This window comes from Phoca vitulina, unplaced genomic scaffold (genome assembly GCF_004348235.1).
Source record: "Phoca vitulina isolate PV1807 unplaced genomic scaffold, GSC_HSeal_1.0 scaffold7, whole genome shotgun sequence".
Lineage (NCBI taxonomy): Eukaryota > Metazoa > Chordata > Mammalia > Carnivora > Phocidae > Phoca > Phoca vitulina.
Window position 1 is genome coordinate 14,681,274 of NW_022589710.1, and position 24,903 is coordinate 14,706,176.

At 35.9% G+C, this 24,903-nt stretch overlaps 1 protein-coding gene across 4 annotated transcripts in view; it reads right to left on the reverse strand.

Annotated features, from left to right (window-relative positions):
- The window catches only part of SEC23A (Sec23 homolog A, COPII coat complex component), a 67,635-nt gene that overhangs the window by 18,188 nt on the left and 24,544 nt on the right, over positions 1-24,903 (reverse strand). For all 4 annotated transcript variants that reach the window (XM_032404985.1, XM_032404986.1, XM_032404987.1 and 1 more), the window contains 9 exons: positions 24,705-24,849; positions 22,789-22,947; positions 21,570-21,685; positions 20,450-20,573; positions 17,403-17,483; positions 15,761-15,850; positions 14,466-14,572; positions 8,988-9,141; positions 515-592 (listed from right to left, as the gene is read on the reverse strand). In XM_032404985.1, coding sequence (XP_032260876.1) covers positions 515-592; positions 8,988-9,141; positions 14,466-14,572; positions 15,761-15,850; positions 17,403-17,483; positions 20,450-20,573; positions 21,570-21,685; positions 22,789-22,947; positions 24,705-24,849 — 1,054 coding nt within the window. The remainder of the gene's footprint in view (positions 1-514; positions 593-8,987; positions 9,142-14,465; positions 14,573-15,760; positions 15,851-17,402; positions 17,484-20,449; positions 20,574-21,569; positions 21,686-22,788; positions 22,948-24,704; positions 24,850-24,903) is intronic.

The following is a 24,903-nucleotide window of genomic DNA, read 5'->3' on the forward strand; positions in this document are numbered from 1 at the left end:
CATATAAACAACCTAGACTTTAAAAAATATCTATCAAAATGAGACAGGTAGATTCTACAACCCAAGTGAAAAAAGTTCTGTAAGATAAATCAAATTAGCTTCTTTTCTATTTATCTGGTATATCCCCATAAATTTGTTCTCAGGTAAAACAGTACCATGCTGTAAGACTAGTTGACTGGTCAAGTTACTTCCTTTCGGTACTACTATAATTAGATCCCTTATATCAGATGGAAAGCAAATCTACCTCACACCTAATTCTACTCCAGAGTAGGGTTCCAGTGTAAATTTATTTCACCACAGATGACTGTTTTGAAGGCCATCATAAAAATATTATAATACACTTTTCAATGACTATTCAAGCACAATATTAATTTCTTAGCTATCCCAAAACTTAAAACATTACCAAAAGAATAACCCAATACAAGAGGTCCTATATTCTTACACAACAGAAAAAGTGAGACCCAATGCTACTGTCAACAGTAAGAAAAGAACATGGACTTTTTAATCTACTCACCTGTGGATAAAGGGAGAAAGTTTCTGAAAATCTGAAGGAACTTGGATCATCTTTGTGATACTCTCCAAATTTCTGACACTAAATAAAATAAAATGTTAGTAATATATTGCCTGGCATACAGCTAAACCTCTTGCCTATACATATCCTATTTTTTTGAAGTTATTACTCTTGGGGTACCTGGGTGGCTCAGTTAGTTAAACGTCTGCCTTCGGTTGAGGAAATGATCCCAAGGTCCTGGGATTGAGCCCCTGTCAGTCAGGCTCTCTGCTCAGCTGGGAGTCTATTTCTCTCTCTCCTTCTGCCTCTCCCCCTGCTAGTGCTCTCTCTCTCTCTCTCTCTCGCAAATAAACTAAAAATCCTAAAAAAAAAAAAAGCTATTACTCTTTAGAAGGCAGATACTTGATATGGGATAAAATTGGAATTTACTTACAGACTTACCAAGAGAAGGATTATACCCAAAAAAATATATTTGAACTTGAGAAGCAAACAATACATTGCTCCGGCGCAACAACTCATCTTCAATGTTTGGATTTTTTTAAACTAAGCATATCTGATAAAGAATTCTTAGATAATGGCCAAAAGAGCTCAATATGTGCCCCTTAAGACTCTGCCGAAAAAGGACAACAGCCTACTGACAGGAAGATGCAACTATCAAAATACCATAGGGGTTATAAAAGCAAGTTAATGATATAAAAGTCTACAATAGAAACAATGCCAAAAAAGAAAGAAGAGCCGAGGAAAAGAAAATCTGAGACAAACAGGTAAACTGGTAAACAAAGAAGAAACACAAAGGCAGAAATAAGAAGGAAATAAAGTAAATGGAGGCACATACACTGGCAAGCGAGAAGTAAGCCCTCCATGATGATGTGACAAAAGGCAACTAAATAACTGAGATAATCCATATGAGAAAGTGCTCAGCAAAATGACTAACACTAAGCCCTCAACAAACATTAGCTTCCTCTCCTTGTTCTTGCACAGTCTCTGATCTGAAAATTTTTTATAGTACTAATGTAACTGGTCCATATCCTGGCAATGTTCAGCACAGTTCTCACATATGATCAAGGGCACAAATAACAAGTAAAAACTAGCAAAGATTCACTGCTATAGTTAGTGCAGTTGCTTTTGCTTCCTGGAATGTTCAACTATATGATTTATTTATGCAACTATGTATAGAGCACATAGAAAGGCATAATTGGTTTGATCACATTTTTGGCTAAGAGGAAAAATCATTTCAGAACTACTGTCATGTAAGAAAAGCTATGGTTGTAGAGCTAATCCTCAGAAAATAGATCTTGGTATCTGGAAATAAGAGTATTGTTGTCTTTAATGCCCCTTAATAATACTTCACTGATGACCTTATAGACTAAGAGAGCAATGTTCACTGTACAATATGATAGCCACTAGCTAAATGCAGCAATTTAAATAAATTGAAATTAAATAAAATTCCAGTTCCTCAATTGCACTAGCCATATTTCAAGTACTCAACAGCTGTATGTGGGCAGTAAATACTTCTGTAATGGACAGTGCAGATTATAGAACATTTTCACCATTTGCAGAAAGCTCTCCTGAATTGTTGATCTGTATATCAGATACACTTGAAATCTAAAATGTCAAATACACTGAAAAGATTCTGTGAACAAAACCAGTAGTCACACATTATTCAGAACTATTGATCACATTACAATATACACATTTTAAATTGTGCCTGGAATTCTGTTAAAATAAAGCATTAGGAAAATCTGATGTTATGGTTAATGAGGGTAATAAAAACAGTATTGACTTTTTTTTTTTTTTCAAGATTTTATTTATTTATTTAACAGAGAGAGACACAGCGAGAGAGCGAACACAAGCAGGGGGAGTGGGAGAGGGAGAAGCAGGCTTCCCGCCGAGCAGGGAGCCCGATGCGGGGCTCGATCCCAGCACCCTGGGATCATGATCTGAGCCGAAGGCAGACGCTTAAAGACTGAGCCACCCAGGTGCCCCAACATCATTGACTTTTATGCTTGGGTAACCAGGGATGTCCAAAAGGCTAATTTTTAGAGTGGGACATATTTGATACTTATGTCCAAAATTTTTACTTGTATTATGAACATTTATTTTCATATCACTAAATAATCATTTCATTTTTAATGGCTGAAGAGCTTTCCACTATATTAAAATATATACCATAACAATCTTATCCAATCCTTCATTATTAGCATTTATATTTATCCTGTTATATCTCTAGAATAAATTCTTAGAGGTAGGATTTCTAGGTAAAAGGCAGTTTTTAAGCTTCTGATATGTCATCAACTGCCTTCTATATATAAGGTTATACAGATGTTTATAAAAGTTGTACAGTTCATACTCCAAACCTACAAGCTATGAAGCTGTCCATTTCCCTGAATACTAACCAACTTTTAAGCATTATTGTGTTTTTCTAATTCTTATTAGTTTGACAGATAAAAATTGTTATCTTGTTCTATTTTCTAACTTTGATTATAAATAAGATTGATAATTTTTTCGTATGTTTACTGGTCATTTGCATTCCTTCTTTTGCTAATCCCTCATTCCTGATCTTTACTCATTTTTTACCCAAATCTTACTGATTTGTAAGAGGATATATATATGAAAATTTCCACATTCTGTTATACGTATAAGAATATGTCGTAGATATAAGTCATACATACAAGTTGGCATTAAAGGGCGCCTGGGTGGCTCAGTTGGTTAAGCGACTGCCTTCGGCTCAGGTCATGATCCTGGAGTCCCTGGATCGAGTCCCGCATCGGGCTCCCTGCTCTGCAGGGAGTCTGCTTCTTCCTCTGACCCTCCCCCCTCTCATGTGCTTGCTCTCTCTCATTCTCTCTCTCTCAAATAAATAAATAAATAAATCTTTAAAAAAAAAAAAAAAAACAAGTTGGCATTAAATTTTGATAATAGTTTACCACACAGATTTTATTTTTTTAAGATTTTATTTATTTGAGAGGAGAGAGGGAGAGGGCACAAGCTGGGAAGAAGGGCAGAGGGAGAAGGAGAAACAGACTCCCGCTGAGCAGGGAGCCCAACACAGGGCTCCATCCCAGGACCCTGGGATCATGACCCGAGCCAAAGGCAGACGCTTAACTGACAGAGCCACCCAGGCACCCTTACCACACAGATTTTTAATTTCATTTTAATGTAATAAAACCTTTTATTTATTTTTTTTTAAGATTTATTTATTTATTTTAGAGAGAGAGAGAGAGCAGGAGCAGAGGAAGAGGGAAAGAATCTGAAGCAGACTCCCTGCTGATCTCGGAGCCCAACGTGGGGCTGGATCCTACAACCCTGAGATCATGATCTGAGCCAAAATCAAGAGTTGGATACTTAACCAACTGAGACACCCAGGTGCCCCTGTAATAAGATTTTTTAATATTTTTATTTAACGGTTCCTGCTTTTTATTTTGTGTTAAAAATCCTTCTGCATCAGGGGCACCTGGGTGGCTCAGTCAGTTAAGCATCGGCTCAGGTCATGATCTCAGGGTTGTGAGATCGAGCCCTGCATCAGGCCCCACACTGGGTGTGGAGCCTGCTTAAGATTCTCTCTCTCCCTCTGTCCCTCCCGCCTTCCCTCCTAAAAAAAAAACAAAAAAAACCAAAAAAACAAAAAACCTTTTGCATCCAGAAGTTAAATATGTATTAACCTAATTTTTCGATAAATATAGCCAAACTTTATCACAGATAACAATATAAAATTTGCAAAGCTTCTTAAAAACAAACATACATTTCTAATCTTTGAGTTACCTTTTTTTCAAAGATTTTATTTATTTGTCAGACAGAGAGGGACAGCGCACAAGCAGGGGGAGCAGAGGCAGAGGGAGAAGCAGGCTCCCTGCTGAGCAAGGAGCCCGATGTGGGACTCCATCCCAGGACCCTGGGATCATGACCTGAGCCAACTGAGCCACCCAGGCATCTCACTTTGAGTTACTTCTTAAAAATTTTTTTGAACACTTATCAAATGCCCTGCATTAATTACTGGAATCATGAGGAATAGTCCTTATTTACAACCTAACCAAAACACTAATACAGATGAAAAAAAAAACCAGATTGAAGAATAAAGAAGGTATATCAAAGATCCATGGTTTGAGTTATTTAGAAGTAATAAGATCGGGCAGATAAGGCAACACTAATTTTCTTGAGGAAAATAACAACACTTAACAAGAAATCTAGTCCTGTCTTTAATTCAGTAACTATTTACACATAAAGGCAGACACATAAAAGGCCCTAATGGTCAAAGCCTAACCTCTATAAGAAAATGGTAATGACAAACGTGGTCATCTTTAAAAACAGCACAACAGGGGCTCCTGGGTGGCTCAGTCAGTTAAGCTTCCAACTCTTGATTTTGGCTCAGGTCATGATCTCAGGGTTGTGGGATTAAGCCCCCTATCAGGGTCTGTGCTGGACGTGGAGCCTGCTGAAGATTCTCCCTCTGCTCCTCCACCCCCGCTCTCTCTTCAAAAAAACACAAAAAAACAAAAAACAGCACAACTAAAGTGCGTGGTCCCACTGGTATAACAAGAAAAAAGCTGGCTGGGGTAGGATTTGCTAGGAAAGTCCCAAGGGTCTCCTGGGCCAAGTCTAATCAAATGAACTGTTTATCCACCGTAGCTAGCAGCACAGCTAAAGGGAAATTACAATTTGTGGTTAGTGGGTAAACCAATGGTGAAAGAGGAAAAAAAAAAAAAAAATCAAGTATCAAGTTTAAGTTGTAAAAAGGGTATCATTCAACAGAAAAGGTCAGGAGTCAAAAAAGTAAGGAACAAATCCATGAAGGTGGGCACAAGATGGACCCAAACAAGAGGTCTGGATGTAGGTGACAAATCAAATGTTGATACCAGTATCTTAAGTGATTATGACCAAGGGGAGCAAGCGCTTACATTAAAAATGTCAGAAGCAAATGTGGTACAGTACCAATCTGGCCATACAGTGCCCATTATCTACAAAACATTTTTTAAAAAGATGTTTGGGTTTTTTAAAAGATTTCTTTATTTATCTTAGAGAGAGACAGAGACAGAGCATGAGCGGGAGAGGCAGAGGGACAGGGAAAGAGAATTTCAAGCACACTCCACACCGAGCAGGGAGCCCAATGCGGGGCTCAATCTCACGATCCTGAGATCACAATCTGAGCCAAAACCAAGAGTCGGCCACCTAGGTGCCCCCAAAAGATATTTATTCTTAACGAAAATTAGTCTAAGGCATCAAGAAAAAAGAAAACAATTATATTCACTATGCCAAATTGAAGAAGTTTGTTAGTATAATTTCCTAGATTTTTCTTCATTAGGAAAAAACTTAGAAAAGTATAGTACCTAAAAGGTATTATTAACCCCTTCTCTATCTGTTGTTATCACTGTTATAGCTGAAACTTCAGCAGTACAGAATCAATACAAAAAATGAATCTTAGAACAGCCTCTGTAACAAAGCTTCATTGGTCGTCACCCTGAGTTTCACTTCAACTGTATGCCAATTTGATTCAATCAATTAAAAGAATGTAAAGATACATTCTCACCACTTTTACTATAGATCAGGGTCTCTTAGTCACTATGGGTTCTGTAAGAGACTGTGTTGTTGTTTTTTTTATTTGTTTTTTGAACTTTGCATACCACATGATGCCAGCCACAGTGATAGACGGTTTCCAAGTTACCTGTTAGCAATTTCTCTTAGCCACCTTTCAGTCCCATGTGTCAGTATGCAGTAGGACTATGCTCATTTGGAGAACTCCATTCTCAGTTTTTGACGTATGATAAGGGAGGCCACCAGAACCGGTGAAAGCTATTTTGCACAGAAAGCAGGGCACTAGTCTGGTAATGTCAACCTCTCCCTCAAATTACCTCCACCAACTTCCTCTTACACACATTTGCCGACTGACTTATAGGAATAGACAAGCTATATTGGTGTGGCAGAAGATAAGAGTAAAATTTTCATCATGCCATGACTCATCTATTCTCTATCCCCAGAAGCCTTGTGCTGCTATTGTAATGCTATAAAATTGCAGAATGTGTAGAAGTAAATTATATTGTAGGTTTTGTAATTTTGTACTTTTTGTAACTGTCTCATTTAGTTCTTTACAAGGCCATTCTGTTTTATGTATTAATAGTGTTTGTGGGGGCGCCTGGGTGGCTCAGTCATTAAGCGTCTGCCTTCGGCTCAGGTCATGATCCCAGGGTCCTGGGATCGAGCCCCGCATTGGGCTCCCTGCTCAGCGGGAAGCCTGCTTCTCCCTCTCCCACTCCCCCTGCTTGTGTTCCCTCTCTCGCTGTGTCTCTGTCAAATAAATAAATAAATCTTAAAAAAAAAAAAAAAAAAAAAATAGTGTTTGTGTTTTACAAGCATGTCAAACAATATGGCAAATTTGAAGTTCAGGTGTGAGAGAGAGAGAGAGATTCAAACAGAAGCCCACAGAAAATTCTGAAGAATTACAATCTTCTGAGTCATTTCACTACACTTAGGCAATAAGGGACACAGAAAAGATCAATCTTTACAAATGAAACCTACTTATCAATGGCTTTTATGCAGGCTGATAACCCAAGTTGTACTATTTAGTTTTGTGTCACATGTGACAGTAATGCAGTAATATGCAGTAATAGTTCTAGCAAAACAGCAAAAGCACTTTACTACAAACCACAGGCATTTGGCAAATAAAGGTGCTGATTACTTTAAACACCTTCTTCTCAAAACAACAAAGTGTTTATTAAAACAAAGTCACATTCATTGAAAAGGCTCAGGAAGCAAGCTATTTCAGATTACTAACTTCTCACCCAGAAAAGGAAAAGTCACAGAACTAGTAATAGAACCTAATAATACCAATATATAAAATTATAGTAAGTAAAATGCTAGGATAAGATGCAGTCTGAGTGGTGTCTGGGTGGCTCAGTTGGTTAAGCTTCTGACTCTTGGTTTTGGCTCAAGTCATGATCTCATGGCTCATGAGATCGAGCCCCATGTGGGGCTCCATGCTCAGTGGGGAGTCTGCTTAAGACTCTCTCTCACTCTGTCCCTCCCCCCACTCACGCACACACTCTCTAAAATAAATAAATCTTAAAAAAATGCAGTCTGAGAAACTGAAAAGGTTCCATTTTAAAACAATATAATAAGTGAATGCATTGATAATATGTCACATGATGCTAAAGAGGTTTATGCAATCAGCTGAAAAATAACAGCTTCTCTACTCAGGTTGATGAGCCAACAGATTGCACTAATGTCATGTCAAACTGCTAAATGGTAGTGCGATGCAAGAAAATGTTTCTGCTGTCCCAAACTAGAAAAGGTCAAAATATATTTAATAGTTTATCGTCCTATCTAGAAACAATGGTTCATCTTGGAGGAACTGGGCTGGCATTTGTACCGATGGTGTTCAATCAGTGGCTGACTCTATGAGAGGTTTTATGCCTCCTCTTGAAAAAGACATGCTGATGTTATAACACTGCTTTCACCACAGAGAGGTTAGTATAAAAACACCTTTGAAGGTAAAGTGAAAAAAAAAAAAAAAAACAAGTCCTGGATGATACTAAAAAAAGACTAGTTCACTCAAGAATGTTTTAAAAACTACATGAAAATCTAAACAAAGTGCAAAATCTGTTACAAACAGAAATCTAATAGCTTAGCAGAGAGAGTTCTCAACAGGGTGTTTGACTAAAATAATAAGCCACAGTTTGCTGAGTAAAAATGTAGCATTAAGAATAAAATTTAATTGGGGCACTTCATTTTGAGGGGTGTCTGGGTGGCTTAGTCAGTTAAATGTCTGCCTTCCGCTCAGGTCATGATCCCAGAGTCCTGGGATCAAGCCCCGCATCAGGCTCCCTGCTGAGTGGATAGTCTGTTTCTCCCTCTCCCTCTGCCTCTGTGTGCTCGTGCTCTCTCTCTCCCCTCTTTCTCAAATAAATAAATAAATCTAAAAAAAAAAAAGAATAGAACTTAACTAAGCATTGTGGGTCAAAATATAAGTACTGGGTTCCTGCTATATTAAAAACCCAAGTATATCAGCATTATCAATAATTTTACTAACACACATTTTGCTAATAGATCCAGATAATCAAGACTTACCTATATTTTTGTATGTTAATGTATATAATTTTTATATCACAATTAACTCCCCTTAAATAATAAAACCATGGCAATGAAGAAAAAATATGCAAAAAAAAAAAAAAAAATTTACAATTTAGGATTAAATTTGGAACAATGTGATACCAGCCCCCAAAAAAGAAAAGAAAAAAAAAAAAAGAATAGGTTACTTAGGTGTCACTCTTTCTTTTAAGGAAAAAAGGTATTTTAGTTTACTGGAAGAGATAAATGTACTTACTATTCATTACTATGCCTTTCTCAGCAACTTGAATAGGAATCTCTCATACAGTCTTTCAGTTAAATTGTCAAGTATGTTGAAAGAGATACTTAACAAAAGCAACAAATACTTACAACGAACAAAAGCATATAGATTGAGAAAAGTGCAATGTTTACTTCTTACCAGTCGAATGAGCTGTCTGTCTAGCCATCTAAGCACATCTGGTCCTTCCTCTGTTTCTGCTCTATAGATTGCCAGCCGGGCCATAAGAATGGCAGCTGCCTCCTGGTCAAAAGACGCAGCAATGTTTTGGATTTGAGTTTGAGCATCTGCCCAGCTAAAGGCAAGAAGAAAGCATAAAGATGCTGCTGAATTACTCAAGTCACAGTATCACAGTTGGCCACCACACAGATTTAAATTAAAGTGATGCAGAAAATTACATCAATATTTGAAAATTCCAACATTACCTAGAAAACCAGCATTTTTAAAATCACTAATAGCAGTTTCAGTATAGCATTATTTTTCAGAAAAATATATCCAAACCTAATAAAGTCCTCTAAAATAATTGTAAAGACAGATCTCCAAACATACTCCTTAAAACATTAAGATTTTTACAAGTAAAAAATTGCACAGGTATATGTGTATGTATGCATGTGCACACAGATACACAAGTCTCTGCATCAGACTTTCAAATTTTATTTCTTCAATCTTCTAAAGGCAGAAACATGAAAATACAACAAAAATAAAAGTTTTCCCCCCAGCCTAAATAATTCTCATTTACCAACCTGGAAAATGAACAAAATTACCAAAAAATGTTTTCTCATTTGGTCTTTAATTCAATTATTAATGATAAAAATTATATAATTAAAGTCTCTTTGTATTCTTCTCTCTCTATGCTAATATACTGACTACAACTAATCAAAAGTTAGTAAGTGAAAATTTTAGTTTAAGGGACTAATTTGCTATTATGTATAAAACAGCCGTCATTTATTAAATTCACATGTTCTATAAATCCAATCAAGTCAAACTGATCCTGGGTAGACACAGCGAGAGTTTTTATTTGTTTGTTAGTTTAATGTTTCACAAAGTTTTGTAATACTTCAGCTGATCCTAATTCTAAAGTACCTCACTTTAAGCAAGTCTGGCAATACTTAAGGACTTTTGAAAAGCTACACCACTTTTGCATGACTCAAAGATGTAAGAAGTAATCCCAAGAAAATTTAGGCAGTAACATTTTGAAAAATTCTTCTCCCTTCTTCCTCTATTTTTAATTTTTTTCAAATAGATAATTTTTTAATATTTTCCAGACGACTAACAACTGTTAAGTAGCTCAGGCTAGTGAAATAGACAAGAGGCAGAAAAGAATGAGAATGAGTAGAAGAATAAGAACTAGTAATTTTGAAATTGTTTTTTAATGTAACTTAAACAATGAGTGGTTATACTAATAGTTTAAGTATTAAATTTTAATTTAAAAAACTCAAAGAACTCAAAATAAAATTATCAAAATCAATATTTTCCCAACTTAGATGACCATCATATTCACTTGCTTCAAACTGAAACATAAAGGTGACATTTTAATTACACTGACAAGTAAACACATGCATATTTACTAATTAAAACTTATTTAGTTATAACTTAAAAATTGTGCCCTTAAAATCAAGTTTTAAGAGTTTACTCACATGGTACAATCTGTCTTCTGCATTTCCAATATCCCCATCTCACTGTAATTCTTACAACTAGTTTCAAATCAAACTTATTTTATTTTTTTAAAGAAATATATGGGTTTTCTTTAAAGATTTATTTATTTATTTGGCAGAGAGAGAGAGCACAAGCACCCAGTACTAAACAAAACAAGTGCCCTCTTTAATGCCCATCACCCATCTAGCCCATTCCCTGCCCACCTCTCCTCCAGCAACCCTATTGTACTTTATAGTTAAGAATGTGTTTTAGGGGTGCCTGGGTGGCTCAGTCAGTTAAACATCAGACTCTTGATTTCAGCTCAGGTCTTGATCTCAGGGTCATGAGTTCAAGCCTTGACATGGAACCTACTTAAAAAAAAAAGAGTCTGGTTTATGGTTTGCTTTTTTTTCATGCTCATCTGTTTCATTTCTTAAATTCCACGTATGAGTGAAATCATATGGTATTTGTCTTTCTCTGACTTATTTCATTTAGCATAATACATTCTAGCTCTATCCACATCATTGCAAATGGCAATATTTCATTCTTTTGGATGATACTCAACCATCCAAAACAATGAAATATTTATATATATATATATTATATTATATATATTATATATATATATATATTTTTTTTTTTTTTTTTTTTTTTCCCACCTCTTCTTTATCCATTCATCAGTCAATGGACATTTGGGCTCTTTCAATAGTTTGGCTATTGTTGATAATGCTGCTATAAACATTGGGATGCATGTGCCCCTTTGAATCAGTACTTTTGTATCCTTTGGGTAAATACCTAGTAGTGCAATTGCTGGGTCATACAGCAGTCTTATTTTTAACTTTCTGAGGAACCTCTATACTGTTTTCCAGAGTGGCTATACCCGTTTGCATTCCCACCAACAGTTTAAGAAGGTTCCCCTTTCTCAACATCCTCGCCAACATTTGTTGTTTCCTGTGTCGTTAATTTTAACCATTCTGGCAGGTGTAAGGTGATATCTCATTGTGGTTTTGATCTGTATTTCCCTGATGATGAGTGATATTGAGCATCTTTTCATGTGTCTGTTAGTCATCTGTATGTCTTCTTTAGAAAAAATATCTATTCATGTCATGTCTTCTGCCCATTTCTTAACTGGATTATTACCTAACTTTTAAAAACTTTTCACTTTAAGAATATTTTAAACAGGGGAACCTCGGTGGCTCAATCAGTTAAGCAGCCAGCTCTTGATTTCAGCTCAGGTCATGATCTCAGGGTCCTGGCACAGGGCCCTGAGTTGGGCTCTGAGCTAAGTGGGAAGTCTGCTTGAGGATTCTCTCTCTCTTCCCCTCCCCCTGCTCATGTACATGCTCACTCTCTCAAATAAATAAATAAATCTTTAAAAAAAAAAAAACGTTATTTTTTATTTTTTTTGAAGATTTTATTTATTTATTTGACAGAGAGAGACAGCGAGAGAGGGAACACAAGCAGAGGGACTGGTAGAGGGAGAAGCAGGCTTCCCATGGAGCAGGGAGCCCGATGCGGGGCTCGGTCCCAGGACCCTGGGATCACGACCTGAGCCGAAGGCAGACACCCAACAAATGAGCCACCCAGGCGCCCCCCCCCAAAAATGTTATTTTAAACATAAAAGCTGTGACTGGAGGGGTGCCTGGGAGGTTGGTTAAGCATCTTAACTCTTGGTTTCGGCTCAGGTCATGATCTCAGGATTGTGAGATGGAGCCCTGCGTCCAGCTCCACACTCAGCGCAGAGTCTGCTTGAGAGTCTCCCTCTCCCTCTGCCCCTCCTGCTCATTCTGTCTCTTTCTCTCAAATAAACAAATGAATCTTAAAAAAAAAAAAAAAAAAAAGCTATGACTAGAATAAACTCCTATATATCCATCATCTAGATTTATCAGTTGTTAGCATTTTAACACATTTGCTTTATCATTCTCACTTCTTTCATACACAAACGTATTTTTCCTTTGCCAAACTTCTTAAGTTAGAGATATTATGACCCTCTCCCTTGAAAAGTTCAATGTATATCTCTTAAGAACAAGAAAATTATCTTATATTCTTATATAGCCTTAATTATCAAATTCATGAAATTAAACATTGATATAACATTATCCTATATATAAACCATATTCAAATTTCTCCAATTGTCTCCATAGCGTCCTCTATAGCAAAATTTCTCCTGACACAGGATTTAACCCAGAATCACATATCGGCTTTAGTCATAACATTTCTTCAGTCTCCTTTAATCTGGACTGGTTACTAATGCTTTGCTTGACTTCCAAGACATTTTTGACAAGTCTAAGTCAGTAGCTTTATAAAATATCCCTCAACTTGGTATGTCCAGTGGTTTCTGTAAGTAAATGTTTTGAATGTCCCATTTAAGTTGCACATGCATGTGCTCACGCATACACGTGTGAATGTATGAGTGTTGAGGGGGCATAAATAAACTGACATGTTTGCCAAGAATCAAAATGTCCAAGTTCCTGATCTGAAATATGAACAAATCCAGGTGTATGCTCAGTCGGTTGGCATTTTTAGTTCAAATGAGTAATGTATTCCCTTGACATTGGTCCAGGATTTTAAATCAAAGCAAGGTAATAGAGCAGGACAGTAAATCTATGTACAATCCTTTGCTAAGCAATAGACCACACAACCAATACTCAGTTCAAGCATAAGGCTAATGTCTATCACTCACCAAAACAACCTCATAGTTTTCAGGAATGAAGTTTAAATACAGTTCAATAAAATGAGAGCTCCGATGCCTTCTGTGTCCATTTTCTAGCCCATGCTTAAATCAGGTAAGTTTATACTAATCAACTCTCTCTTTTGCCTTATTCAGGAAATATGTCATATAGATACGAATAAGAAAGGGCATCTGGTATGCCCTAATACTCCCTTGTGGAAACTGTAACTACCTCAAGAAATGTAGGACATGACTTTGTTACATAAAATGATACCTTATAATATTAACTCTTAAGAGACTTTCACCTTTTGTGGTCTCAGCCAGTGCTATGCAAAGTGTGGTATGCAAACCCAGTGCCAGTTTGCCATGAGGTAAGAAGAGAAACTGAGAATAAATGTTTAGAAATTTTTAAGCGATTTAACAAAATAATTTTTTGTCTAATAAATCTAATAATAAAAATAGGGACTTGTATTTTGAATTTTTTAAGTTTCTAGTAATTCATTTTTATCGTATTTAATAAAAGTATTAGTCTCCAAGAAATTGGAAGGAAAAAAACAACTGTCCCTTCACTACAGAGTTTTGAGGACTGGTCTATTCCACATCATATAGCAGACCAAGTATGTTAAAGTCCTTTGCATTCCATAGCCTGCCCCAAAAGTACCTAATCCACAAATGAGACAATGAATAAAGATTTGGTAAATGAATTAAATGACTAATAAAAACCTGAAAAAAATACATAATAATAAAAGTAGCTAAGAACTTTATCATCAGGAGCGCTTGGGTGGCTCAGTCCGTTAAGCATCTACTTTCGGCTCAGGTCATGATCCCAGGGTCCTGGGATCAAGCCCCACATCGGGCTCCCTGCTCAACGGGAAGCCTGCTTCTCCCTCTCCCACCTCCCCTGCTTGTGCTCTCTCTCTATCAAATAAATAAATAAAATCTTTCAAACAAACAACAAAAAAGAACTTTATCATCAATTGAAAAGTAATGCTATTATTATGTTATATGTATATACATATTATATTGCCTATTATAGGATAATGTTTATTAGTTTTTCTCCTCCTCTCAGAGGAATATGGTAAATAAAAGAATATTTTGAAGAATGTGTGTTAGGAGTCATTTTTTAAATTACTTTACAGTTCCTAACAATGAATATTTTAGCCAATAAGCTGGATTAGAAAGAAATAAAATGCTATTAGTCATAAATGTTCACTTTCTAGTTATAGATGTTGCTCAAAACAGAAACCCAGTTTGGAAACATGACCCAGAATAGTTTTAATATGCAAATTAAATCTCTAACAAATACAACTTACTTCCTAGCGATGGTGGTCACTCGGATGCGTCTCTGCCCACTTGAATGCTGATACTGAGTCACAAACTGGATTGCACCACGCCCTCCTTGAGGAATTGGAGCATTATGCTATATAAAAACAAGAGTAAAATCTAAGCAAAATCTATTACAGTGTTATCATACAGTTTCCCTAGCATTAATGAAATTCATTCTAAAATCAATTAGAAGGATGTTTGTTTCCAATGCATACCAAACAATTGTGATTTGCCACATAAAAGAGAAATGTATCTGGGAAAGAGGAAAAATGAAGAAGCATAAGAGAAGTGAGTCCAGCTAGGATATCAATTTCAAGTAATATATAATCAGAGGGATATGAAAGAACAAAATGAAGAGAGAAGTGTAAAGAAATTAACAGATACAGCAAAGGCATAAGTAAAGCAATTTCGCCAAATAGTAGCTGGATAAAGAGAAACTGAACAAGTCCTTCTCCCCTCAGTATATGAGATGAAAACAGAACTTTTAGGAAGATAATCACATGACAAACAGATGACTAATGGAAAACTATTAATGAGAAGAGCCCAAGAGTAATTTATAATAATGATCCTCAGAAAGAAATAGCAAGTGGTCAATACGAGAAACTTTCTTCATGACCTTTGACAATAAGCGTTCTTGCTTTATTTATTTATTTATTTGGTCAGTAAGAGCCACTATTTTTTCCACAAATTTTGATGGATAAACAAAAAAATTCCTGTACCTGTCTTAGAAAAGCTGACCATTAATATTTTGTGGTTCATTTTATGCCTAATTAACTACTGGTATATAAGTCACTAATTTGTACATTATATCATTCTTTAATATAACTTCCTCCTATACCAGAAAAAAAACTTTTCAAATATTAGAATCTTTACCTTCCAATCATTTTCTATAAATTTTGATATATTAAACTTTCTTGTAGGGGTTTCATATATTGTTATATACCTTGTCGCAACTAGGAGGAGCTCGATGCCTAATTACAAAAATGCATAGCTAGTACAGAATTTAAGATTTTATTTATGCTTCAATTTTATATTAAGACAGAAAAAATAAAAAGAAAACTGAGACAAAAAGCTGGGTTGCCCAATGTTAGGCATTTGCAGGTTTCCCTAACATCTCTTTCTATTACAGTTTATCCTCTCACCAAGGAGTTTAGTCTTGTGAAACAGAAAATGACAAACAAAAATTCCAAAACAGATTAAGCTTCAAGTAATAATTACTATTGGAAAAAAATATGAAATATATATGGCCTAAATTGAGTACTTCTAATACAAAAAGTCATACCTGATTGACAACCTCAAAATATATAGCTAAGGTTGTAGTGGGGCTGAGTCCACATATCTTCCATTGACAAGTGCCACCTGTTCCTATTTCCTGTAAAAATAACACACAGTATGTGTGAAAGCTAGAGAACACAATTTTTTAAAAGATTTTGCTTTTAAGTAATCTCTATACCCAAGGTGGGGCTCGAACTCACAACCCCAAGATCAACAGTAGCATGCTCCACTGACTGAGCCAGCCAGGCACCCCCAATCTATTACTATAATATATATTAAGGTAAAAAGGGGAGGAAAAAACTGCAGTAAGAAAAACTGTTTCACATTTCTAACTAACTTAATGAATGTTAAAAGCTTAAGATTTTTAAAAGTCATATAAATGTTATTAAAATTAAGCAATTCTTACACAACAGAATTATAATTCAAATTCTTGCTAAGTATTGATACAAGTTCTTCATATTGTAGACTTTAAAAGTATACATATTTATTTTTTTATTTTTAAAGATTTTTATTTATTTATTTGACAGAGAGAGAGAGCACAAGCAGGGGGAGTGGCAGGCAGAGGGAGAAGCAGGCTCCCCGATGAGTAAGAAGCCCGATGTGGGACTCCATCCCAGGACCCTGGGATCATTATCTGAGCTGAAGGCAGATGCTTAATGACTGAGCCACCCAGGCGCCCCTAAAAGTATACATCATTTAATGATTAAAAAAAATACACCATTTAATGACATAATTACAACACTATCCTTCTAACCAACTATTTGATCTGTGTAAAGAGATATTGATTTAACACATAATATATGCACATATGAATATAGGTTCTCTAGATCAGAATTCCATAATGTAAGCAGTCTGATTCCCAAAAACACTTCTTAGATATGAATTTTTACCATGCAAACTGCTTAAAATTAATTTTTAAACTCTGTATTTTTATTTATTTATTTTTTTTTAAGATTTTATTTATTTGACAGAGAGAGACACAGCGAGAGAGGGCACACAAGCAGGGGGAGTGGGCAAGGGAGAAGCAGGCTTCCCGCTGAGCAGGGAGCCCAATGTGGGGCTTGATCCCAGGACCCTGGGATCATGACCTGAGCTGAAGGCAGACGCTTAATGACTGAGCCACCCAGGTGCCCCAAACTCTGTATTTTTAGATAGGATTACTCAGTTTGTTATCTGTCCCATCATCCTCTCTACAGCTATATAATTCCACCATCTTAAAGTGTATTATATGACCACTAGATGGGATAACAAAAAAGAAAGGAACTGAAACTAAAATCTGGCTAATTTGGTTGCTTTGTTGGAAATCCTACTAACAAAAAAAATTTCAGATTTGACTTTCAGAAGTTTCCAAATTTCTAAATCACAGTTTTTGGGTTTTTTTAGACACACTGAGGCAAGGAATAACTTAGGCATAAAAAATGAGATTGGTGACAGTACAAAAGGTTGAAATTTAGGGGTAGATGTTAAAAGGGGTATGCAAAAGGAGTGACCACAAATAGATTATACCAATGGAAACCGAACCACATTCTACTGAAAACTTAGCCCACATGATAATTTTGAAAGGAATGCTATAGGCTGCCACTCCAGGTCTCTTGTTGGTCTGCCCTTTGAATTAACTACATTTTCTTTTTAGAGTAAAGGTGACTTACATTTTCAGATACACAAGGTCCTTTGGAATTGAGAGACACACAGGGTCCAATAGCTCCTGAAATCTTTATTTCCCTTGAGGTCTGCAAAATAAGAATACAGTGAAAACTTCAGTGCAGTCAAAGATAAGTTCAAACACATTCAACTGTAAGTATATAAGAATAGACTTTTTTTTTTTCCATATTTAAAACTCAAAAGTCAATGAAAACATGCTAATGTTAGAAATAATGAATCACTGGGCACTTCTAGGTTGGTAACTCCCAAATTTAAAATCTAGTCCTGGGTGCCTGGGTGGCTCAGATGGTTAAGCGTCTTCCTTTGGCTCAGGTCATGATCCCGGGGTCCTGGGATCTAGTCCTGCATTGGGCTCCCTGCTCAGCGGGCAGCCTGCTTCTCCCTCTGCCTCTCTGTCTCTCATGAATAAATAAATAAAATCTTTAAAAAATATATATATAGCTCACTATAACTTTAAAAAAATTAAAAAAAATAAAATAAAAAATAAAATAAAATCTAGTCCTGACCTAACTTTAATACTCTATTTCCAACTGCCCATAGGAGGTCTCCATTTGGAAATCTCACCCTCAATGCAAAATAAAACCATACCAAAACTTCATACATCCTATTATAGAAGAAGGGAAGGAAAAACAAAATAAGGGAAATCAGAGAGGGAGACAAACCATAAGAGACTCTTAACTATAGGAAACAAATTGAGGGTTGCTGTAGGGGAGGTGTGTGGGAGGATGGGGTAACCGGGTAATGGGCATTAAGGAGGGCAGGTGATGTGATGAACACTAGGTGTTACATGCAACTGATCTCTGAAATTAACAATACACTATACGTTAATTGGATTAAATTTTTTAAAAAAAATTCATACATCCTAATCCAAAGCCTTAAACACTATCTTCTGTTTTTCCTCCCTTAGAAAATCTGTCACCAAGATTGGTTTCTTTCCAATCTCTACTGACACCAAAATTTAAGCTATTATTACTTTCTATCAAAAAAATTAGGGGGCGCCTGGGTGGCTCAGTGTGTTGAGCGTCTGCCTTTGGCTCAGATCATGATCCCAGGGTTCTGGGATCCAGTCCCACATCGGGCTCCCTGTCAGCAGGAAGCCTGCTTCTCCCTCTCCCTCTGCCACTCCCCCCTGCTTGTGTTCGCTCTTTCTGTCAAATAAATAAATAAATATAAAATATTAAAAAAAAAAAATTAGAAAGCCTAATTCACTTTTCTTGAGATTCTTTTTCCTGACAAACTGAATACCATTGTCAGACAAATTTTACCCGAAACACTGTTCTTCATTAATTTACAATGGCTTCTTCTGCCTAGACATGGCATCTCCAAACTACAACCAACCACATTATTAAAACTATTTCCCTTACACTGCAATAAAAACCATTCACTCTCAGTGGGAAGTTTCCCCAAATATACCATGCTGATTCTCACTTCTTTACCTCTCCTCACATGGGATCCTAACTAAAATGTGTTCTCCCCAACCAACTTAAATTTTGCCATCTTTCAAAACCACTATAAGTCACTATAAAACCACTTATCATGAAGAATAAATTGTAACCTGCATACATTCATGTTTCTTCCCTAAACCTTTACATGACTTTTATAATGTTATTACACTCTATCACAAGTGTTAATCTTATCTTTCTTTCAAAACTAAGTTCCTTTTTTTTTTTTTAAAGTAGGCTTCATGCCCAACGTGGGGCTTGAATTCATGACCCTGAGATCAAGAGCTGCATGCTCTATGGACTGAGCCAACCAGGTACCCCAAGGCTAAGTTTCTTCTTAAGAAAACCTGTGCCTTATATATCCCTTGAGATCTCTATAATTTCCTTGCTTAATGCTGGACGTAGAGCAAGCATTCAATAAAATAAAAAGATTAACAAGAAATATTTAATGGAAATTCAAAATCAACGTGTTTGTAATACACCTGTAACTAACACTAAGCCTTTGGGTTTTTTGTTTTGTTTAAAGATTTATTTATTTATTTTAGAGAAAGAGAGAGAGCAGAGAGGGGAGAGACAGAGGGAGATGGCGAGAGAGAATCTCAAGCAAACTCCCCTCTGAGCCTTGAGCCCGACGCAGGGCTCGATCCCACCACCTGAGCTGAAACCAAGAGTCGGATGCCCAACCGACTGTGCCACCCAGGTGCCCCCAACCCTTTAGATTTTTAAAATCCAAATTTGAAGTGAATGATAGAAGTGAGTAATATCAGGGGCACCTGGGTTGCTCAGTTAGTTAAGCGACTGCCTTCGGCTCAGGTCACAATCTCAGGGCCCTGGGATCGAGCCCCACATCGGGCTCCCTGCTCGGGGGGAAGCCTGCTTCTCCCTTTCCCACTCCCCCTGCTTGTGTTCCCTCTCTCGCTATCTCTCTCTCTCTGTCAAATAAATAAATAAAATCTTAAAAAAAAAAAAAAGTAGTATCGACAACCTACCAACCATAAAACAATTACTGATTATCCAAATGGTACAGAACAGGTTTCTCCTAAGTTAGAAACTAATTCCTACAATTAACAAAATCTAGCATTAACAATAGCAAACACAACACTAAAAAGATAAAGCACACTTAAAAAGAGTTAAATGAAATTTTACCTATATAGTATCTTCTTTTCTAACAATTATTTGGAAATGTTCAAGTAATATTTCATGTACATTTAATGATGACACATTTTTCTGGTAAAATCTCTAATTCTGGTTTTCAATATAAAACAACCACTACTTTTAAAGTTTATATTGAATTTAATTAATGACTTTTTTTTTTAAGATTTTATTTATTTATTTGACAGAGAGAGACAGCGAGAGAGGGAACACAAGAAGGGGGAGCTGGAGAGGGAGAAGCAGGCTTCCCGCTGAGCAGGGAAGCTGATGTGGGGCTCGATCCCAGGATGCTGGGATCATGACCTGAGCTGAAGGCAGACGCTTAACGACTGAGCCACCCAGGTGCCCCTGATTAATTGATTTATAATATTTTAAAATCACGGTCAAGCATATAAATTTCTCTTGATAACATACCATACATGTCAAATTTTGGCTCTTACCTTTATTTCTAATGTACCTCCAAAGCCCATTTTAAACTGTCCATGCATATCTTTGGTAAAGACTCTTTGAAAAGTCTGCTTGAATAAGGAAGTGTTGAAAGAGTCACCCATTACCATGTATCCTCTGCATGGAAAGAAAAATAATGTATGTGACACAAGTACTGGGTCCATGTGTTAAAACCAGAAAAGTAAATTACCTTTCAATACTACCAACAAATTTTAAAGATACTTTCCAAAATGTGCTATATTACTATTAACTTTAAAAACTCAAATACATGAGACTATCTTCACCCCACAAATTATCTCAATCCTGAGGGTATCTTAGTGCCCCTAACATTTGCATTTGTCCTTGGTAATTTACTAACGTTATTTTATAAATAGACAATACAGCCACGCATTACAAAATTCAAAAGGTACAAAATGGTAATCTTAAAAACAAATATATACCTGTGTATGTATATATTTGCATATACTGTCTCTGCGTATATCACATCAAACTTAACAGGATCACACCCAGTGAATGAGAAAAGGAGACTGAAGGACCATTTTCACTTTAAGCACTTATGTACTGCTTGATTTTTTTCAGTAAGCATATACCTATTTTAATTTTTTTTTAAGTTTAAAAAAACATTAATGGTCAAATAAAAACAATTCTGAGATGCCATTTTATTCTAATAGATCAGCAAAACTCACAGTTTGACAACATATTCTGTTGATGAGGCTGTGGAAACAGATGGGAGTGCAAAATGATGCGACCTGAATGCAGGGGAATTTGACAATATCTAACACAATTACCTACGTGTTTTCTCTTTAATCTAGCCAACCCACTATTGGGAATCTATCCCAAAAATATTCTGGAAAACAAAAACAAAAAGCAGAATATATGCACAAGGGTATTCACTACTTCTAGTAATAAAAGATTGGAAACAATCCAGATAACAATCCAGATGATCATCTATTAGAGACTAGTTCAATAAAATATGGGGAGTAGTAAGGGTATAGACAACTCTTTCATAGAGGTTTGCTGTAAAAGGGAACAGATAAGTGGGGTGGTGTAAGTTGTATAAACTGTAATTATCAGTCTATAATTGCAAAAACTGTAAAAACTATAAATACATACCCAGTAAGGTTGGGACAACATTTCATCTCCAGGAGACCTGTCTGATCTAATGCACATGCATAGATATCAATAACATGACCAGTCGTAGCAGCTCGATTAGCCAATGCTTCAAAATGCTATAAAAGATTTTTTTAAATCAAATCAAATCAAAGTAATGTGCAAACGTAACCATCCTATAAATCATTTTTCCCATAAAGAGATCAAAATAACCTAAAAAATACTAAAAGAATAATCATAATAATTTAAATGTGATTATGTTCTAATTTAATTTTCTATAATAAAAAATTTCTCCTTTTACAGTAACTTCTATAAGCCTGACACTTGCACATTTTGAAAGCATTCTTTCTAAATATACTCCTAAATGAAGCTAACCTTGGAGAAAAGGCATATCAAACATCTTGCTCTTCATACATGAACATAGTAGAACAACACAGAACTGTTTTTCCTGAGTAAATCCACATCCAGGTAACAAAAACATCAAATATAGAAAAATAGTAATAAAAGCTATTAGATAAACAAATAAAAAAATACTTTTTGAAGCTCTAAGAAAAATTCCAAACTCAAAAGGGAAATTAGGTAGCAGGAAAAAAGCATCCAGTAATAGTGACGAAAATTATGTTATTAATTACACTTTTAAATATATATAACGACTACCAAAAAGAAATGAGAGATAATATAGCACAACTAAACTAAAATTGTGAACTCCAGAGAATCTTTTTTTTTTTTTTTTTTAAAGGGACATTAACAGCAGAACCAATTCAAGGGAGTCAATAGTCAAAAGTGAAAATGTACTGCCACGAACCCAAATAAAATTGAAATAACATGAACAGAAAACAACTCACAAGAAAATGATGGACTATCCTTGCTATGAACAATATATGTATCTACAAGACAGCCTCTTGGAAACAAAAAATTGGAAAATGCAAGAAATTTTTCCAAAGCAGGAAAGATATTCTTTTAAATGAATATTTAAAAAGCACACAGAACTTCTCTCTGGAATAATCTTTAAAGAGATACCTATTGGTGCTATTAAGCCTTTAAATATTTAAAACCAGAAAAATTACCAAGAAAAAAAAAAAACTATTTCTCCAATTCTGAATAGTAGTTACAATATCAGACTTCGCAATATCAGATTTCTTATCATCAAGTATTTGTATTCTTCCTCTTCCATCAAATGAATTTGTCTACTAAAGCAAAAAGGCTTAAAAACCAAAATTACCTTAGTTCCCTTTTTAACATATTTGGCATTGTCTTTTTCAATGTCATGCCATGATCTTATAGGTGTCTTCAATTCATCTCCAACCACCATTCCAGGCCCCTGAGTGGCTGGACCGCCAATGAACATCATGATACGAGCACCAGTGTTGGGAAAAGTACACTGTCAGAAAAAAGTAACTTGTCAAAAGAGTTTAAAGGAAAATACAAGGATACACATTTCTTTTTTTTTAAAGATTTTATTTATTTATTTGACAGAGACAGATGAAGCGAGAGAAGGAACACAAGCAGGGGGAGTGGGAGAGGGAGAAGCAGGCTTCCCGCCGAGCAGGGAGCCCGATGCGGGGCTCGATCCCAGGACCCTGGAATCATGACCTGAGCCGAAGGCAGACGCTTAATGACTGAGCCACCCAGGCGTCCCCAAGGATACACATTTCTAAAGGTAAATTTTGATATATTCTTTCTAGAAACAGGAAAACATACATTTTCCAAGAAATAACCAAATGTTTAAAATGAAATTTAAAAACAAGGTATTTGTTTGAATAAATCTCTTTTGAAATCCTATACTAAATAAGAGTACTTTCCTAACTTTAAAATAATCTATAAACCTGATCCCTATAAACAAGGACGCTTCTCCTGCTTAGCTAATCCTAGACTGGGAGAAGTAGAAAAGAGTGAATAGAGCGCATCTTCTGTCTTTTTGTTGTCGTTGTTTATCTTTTATTTTTATGTCTAAAACACAAGCATATGTTTCTAGTTCAAGATGATGGACTGAGTACTCCAATCTACCTCTCCTTTCTCCCAACGTATCAGCGATATGAGAAAAAAATGGTATTATTTTTTAAATAAATAAATAAATAAGAGTGCTATCAGTACACCAGAAATTTTGAGGAATCCAAACACAGTGGATTACAAAAGTTATGTCATTTATTTCTTTTCTGAAGCTATAACGTAATATGAAAAATGTGCTCTGAATTTTTGTCCAGTAACTATGAAATTGCAAATAAAAGCATTTCTAATACGACTACATAAATTTTTCTAATTATGGAACAAAGTAGAATAACTATACACATAGAGAAGGAGATGTAAACTCCATAATGATATTAATAAATAAATAAATTGAAAGTTTGATGAGGAACGGGATATTTGCATGGATTCAAAGATCCTCACCATCTAATGTTTATTAATTACAAAAGGAGGGGAAATAAGAGTAATTCTACAGTGGAGAAACCTGCAGACACAATCTTAGTAAGTGATCATGGTGATTATATCACCTTGAATGAGGCAAATGAAAATCATGGGCCACCTGATAGGGTGTAATGAGAATAGCATTATTTGTGATATTCCTGCCAATGATGCAAGACCTGAATCTAAGTGTGAGGACACATCAAAACAAACCTAATTTGAAAGAGTCTATGAGATAACTGGCCTGAATCTTCTAAAGCATCAAGGTCATGAAAGTAAAAGAAAAGCTGAGGAACTGTTCCTGACTGAAGGAGACTAAACAGACATACCACTAAATATACATCTCTGAACTAAATCTTTTCAGTAAAAGAAATTATTGAAATAACCAGCAAAACTTGAATGAGGTCTGAAAATTAGGTGGTAGTAATGTATCCTTGTTAATACTCTGATTTTAATAATTGTATTGTGGTTATGTAAGAAAATATCCTGATTTATAGGAAATGCAAATCAAGTATTCAAGGGGTTGGGAATGTACCAGCAACTTAAATAGTTCAAGAGGAAAAAAGTTCTTGGGGCGCCTGGGTGGCTTGGTCGTTAAGCATCTGCCTTCGGCTCTGGTCATGATCCCAGCCTAATGACCTGATTTTTTCACTCAACATTATCTTGTACATATCACTGATACACACACACACACGCATACACATTTACATTCTAAAACAAAGCTATTGTCACTACCTCAAGTAGTCCCACAGCTATGGAAAGTGCCACTCCAGAGGAACGCAAAGGTCTCTTTCCCTGTGGTACAGGCCAAGGGTCTCGCTGCAGTTCTCCCAGAAGATCTGTGAGATTCATGTCTATTTTCTGTACTGGCTGTAAGAATCTGCAAAACAATATTAAATAAAAAGTCATTTATAAATGTTTGTGGGTGGGGCGC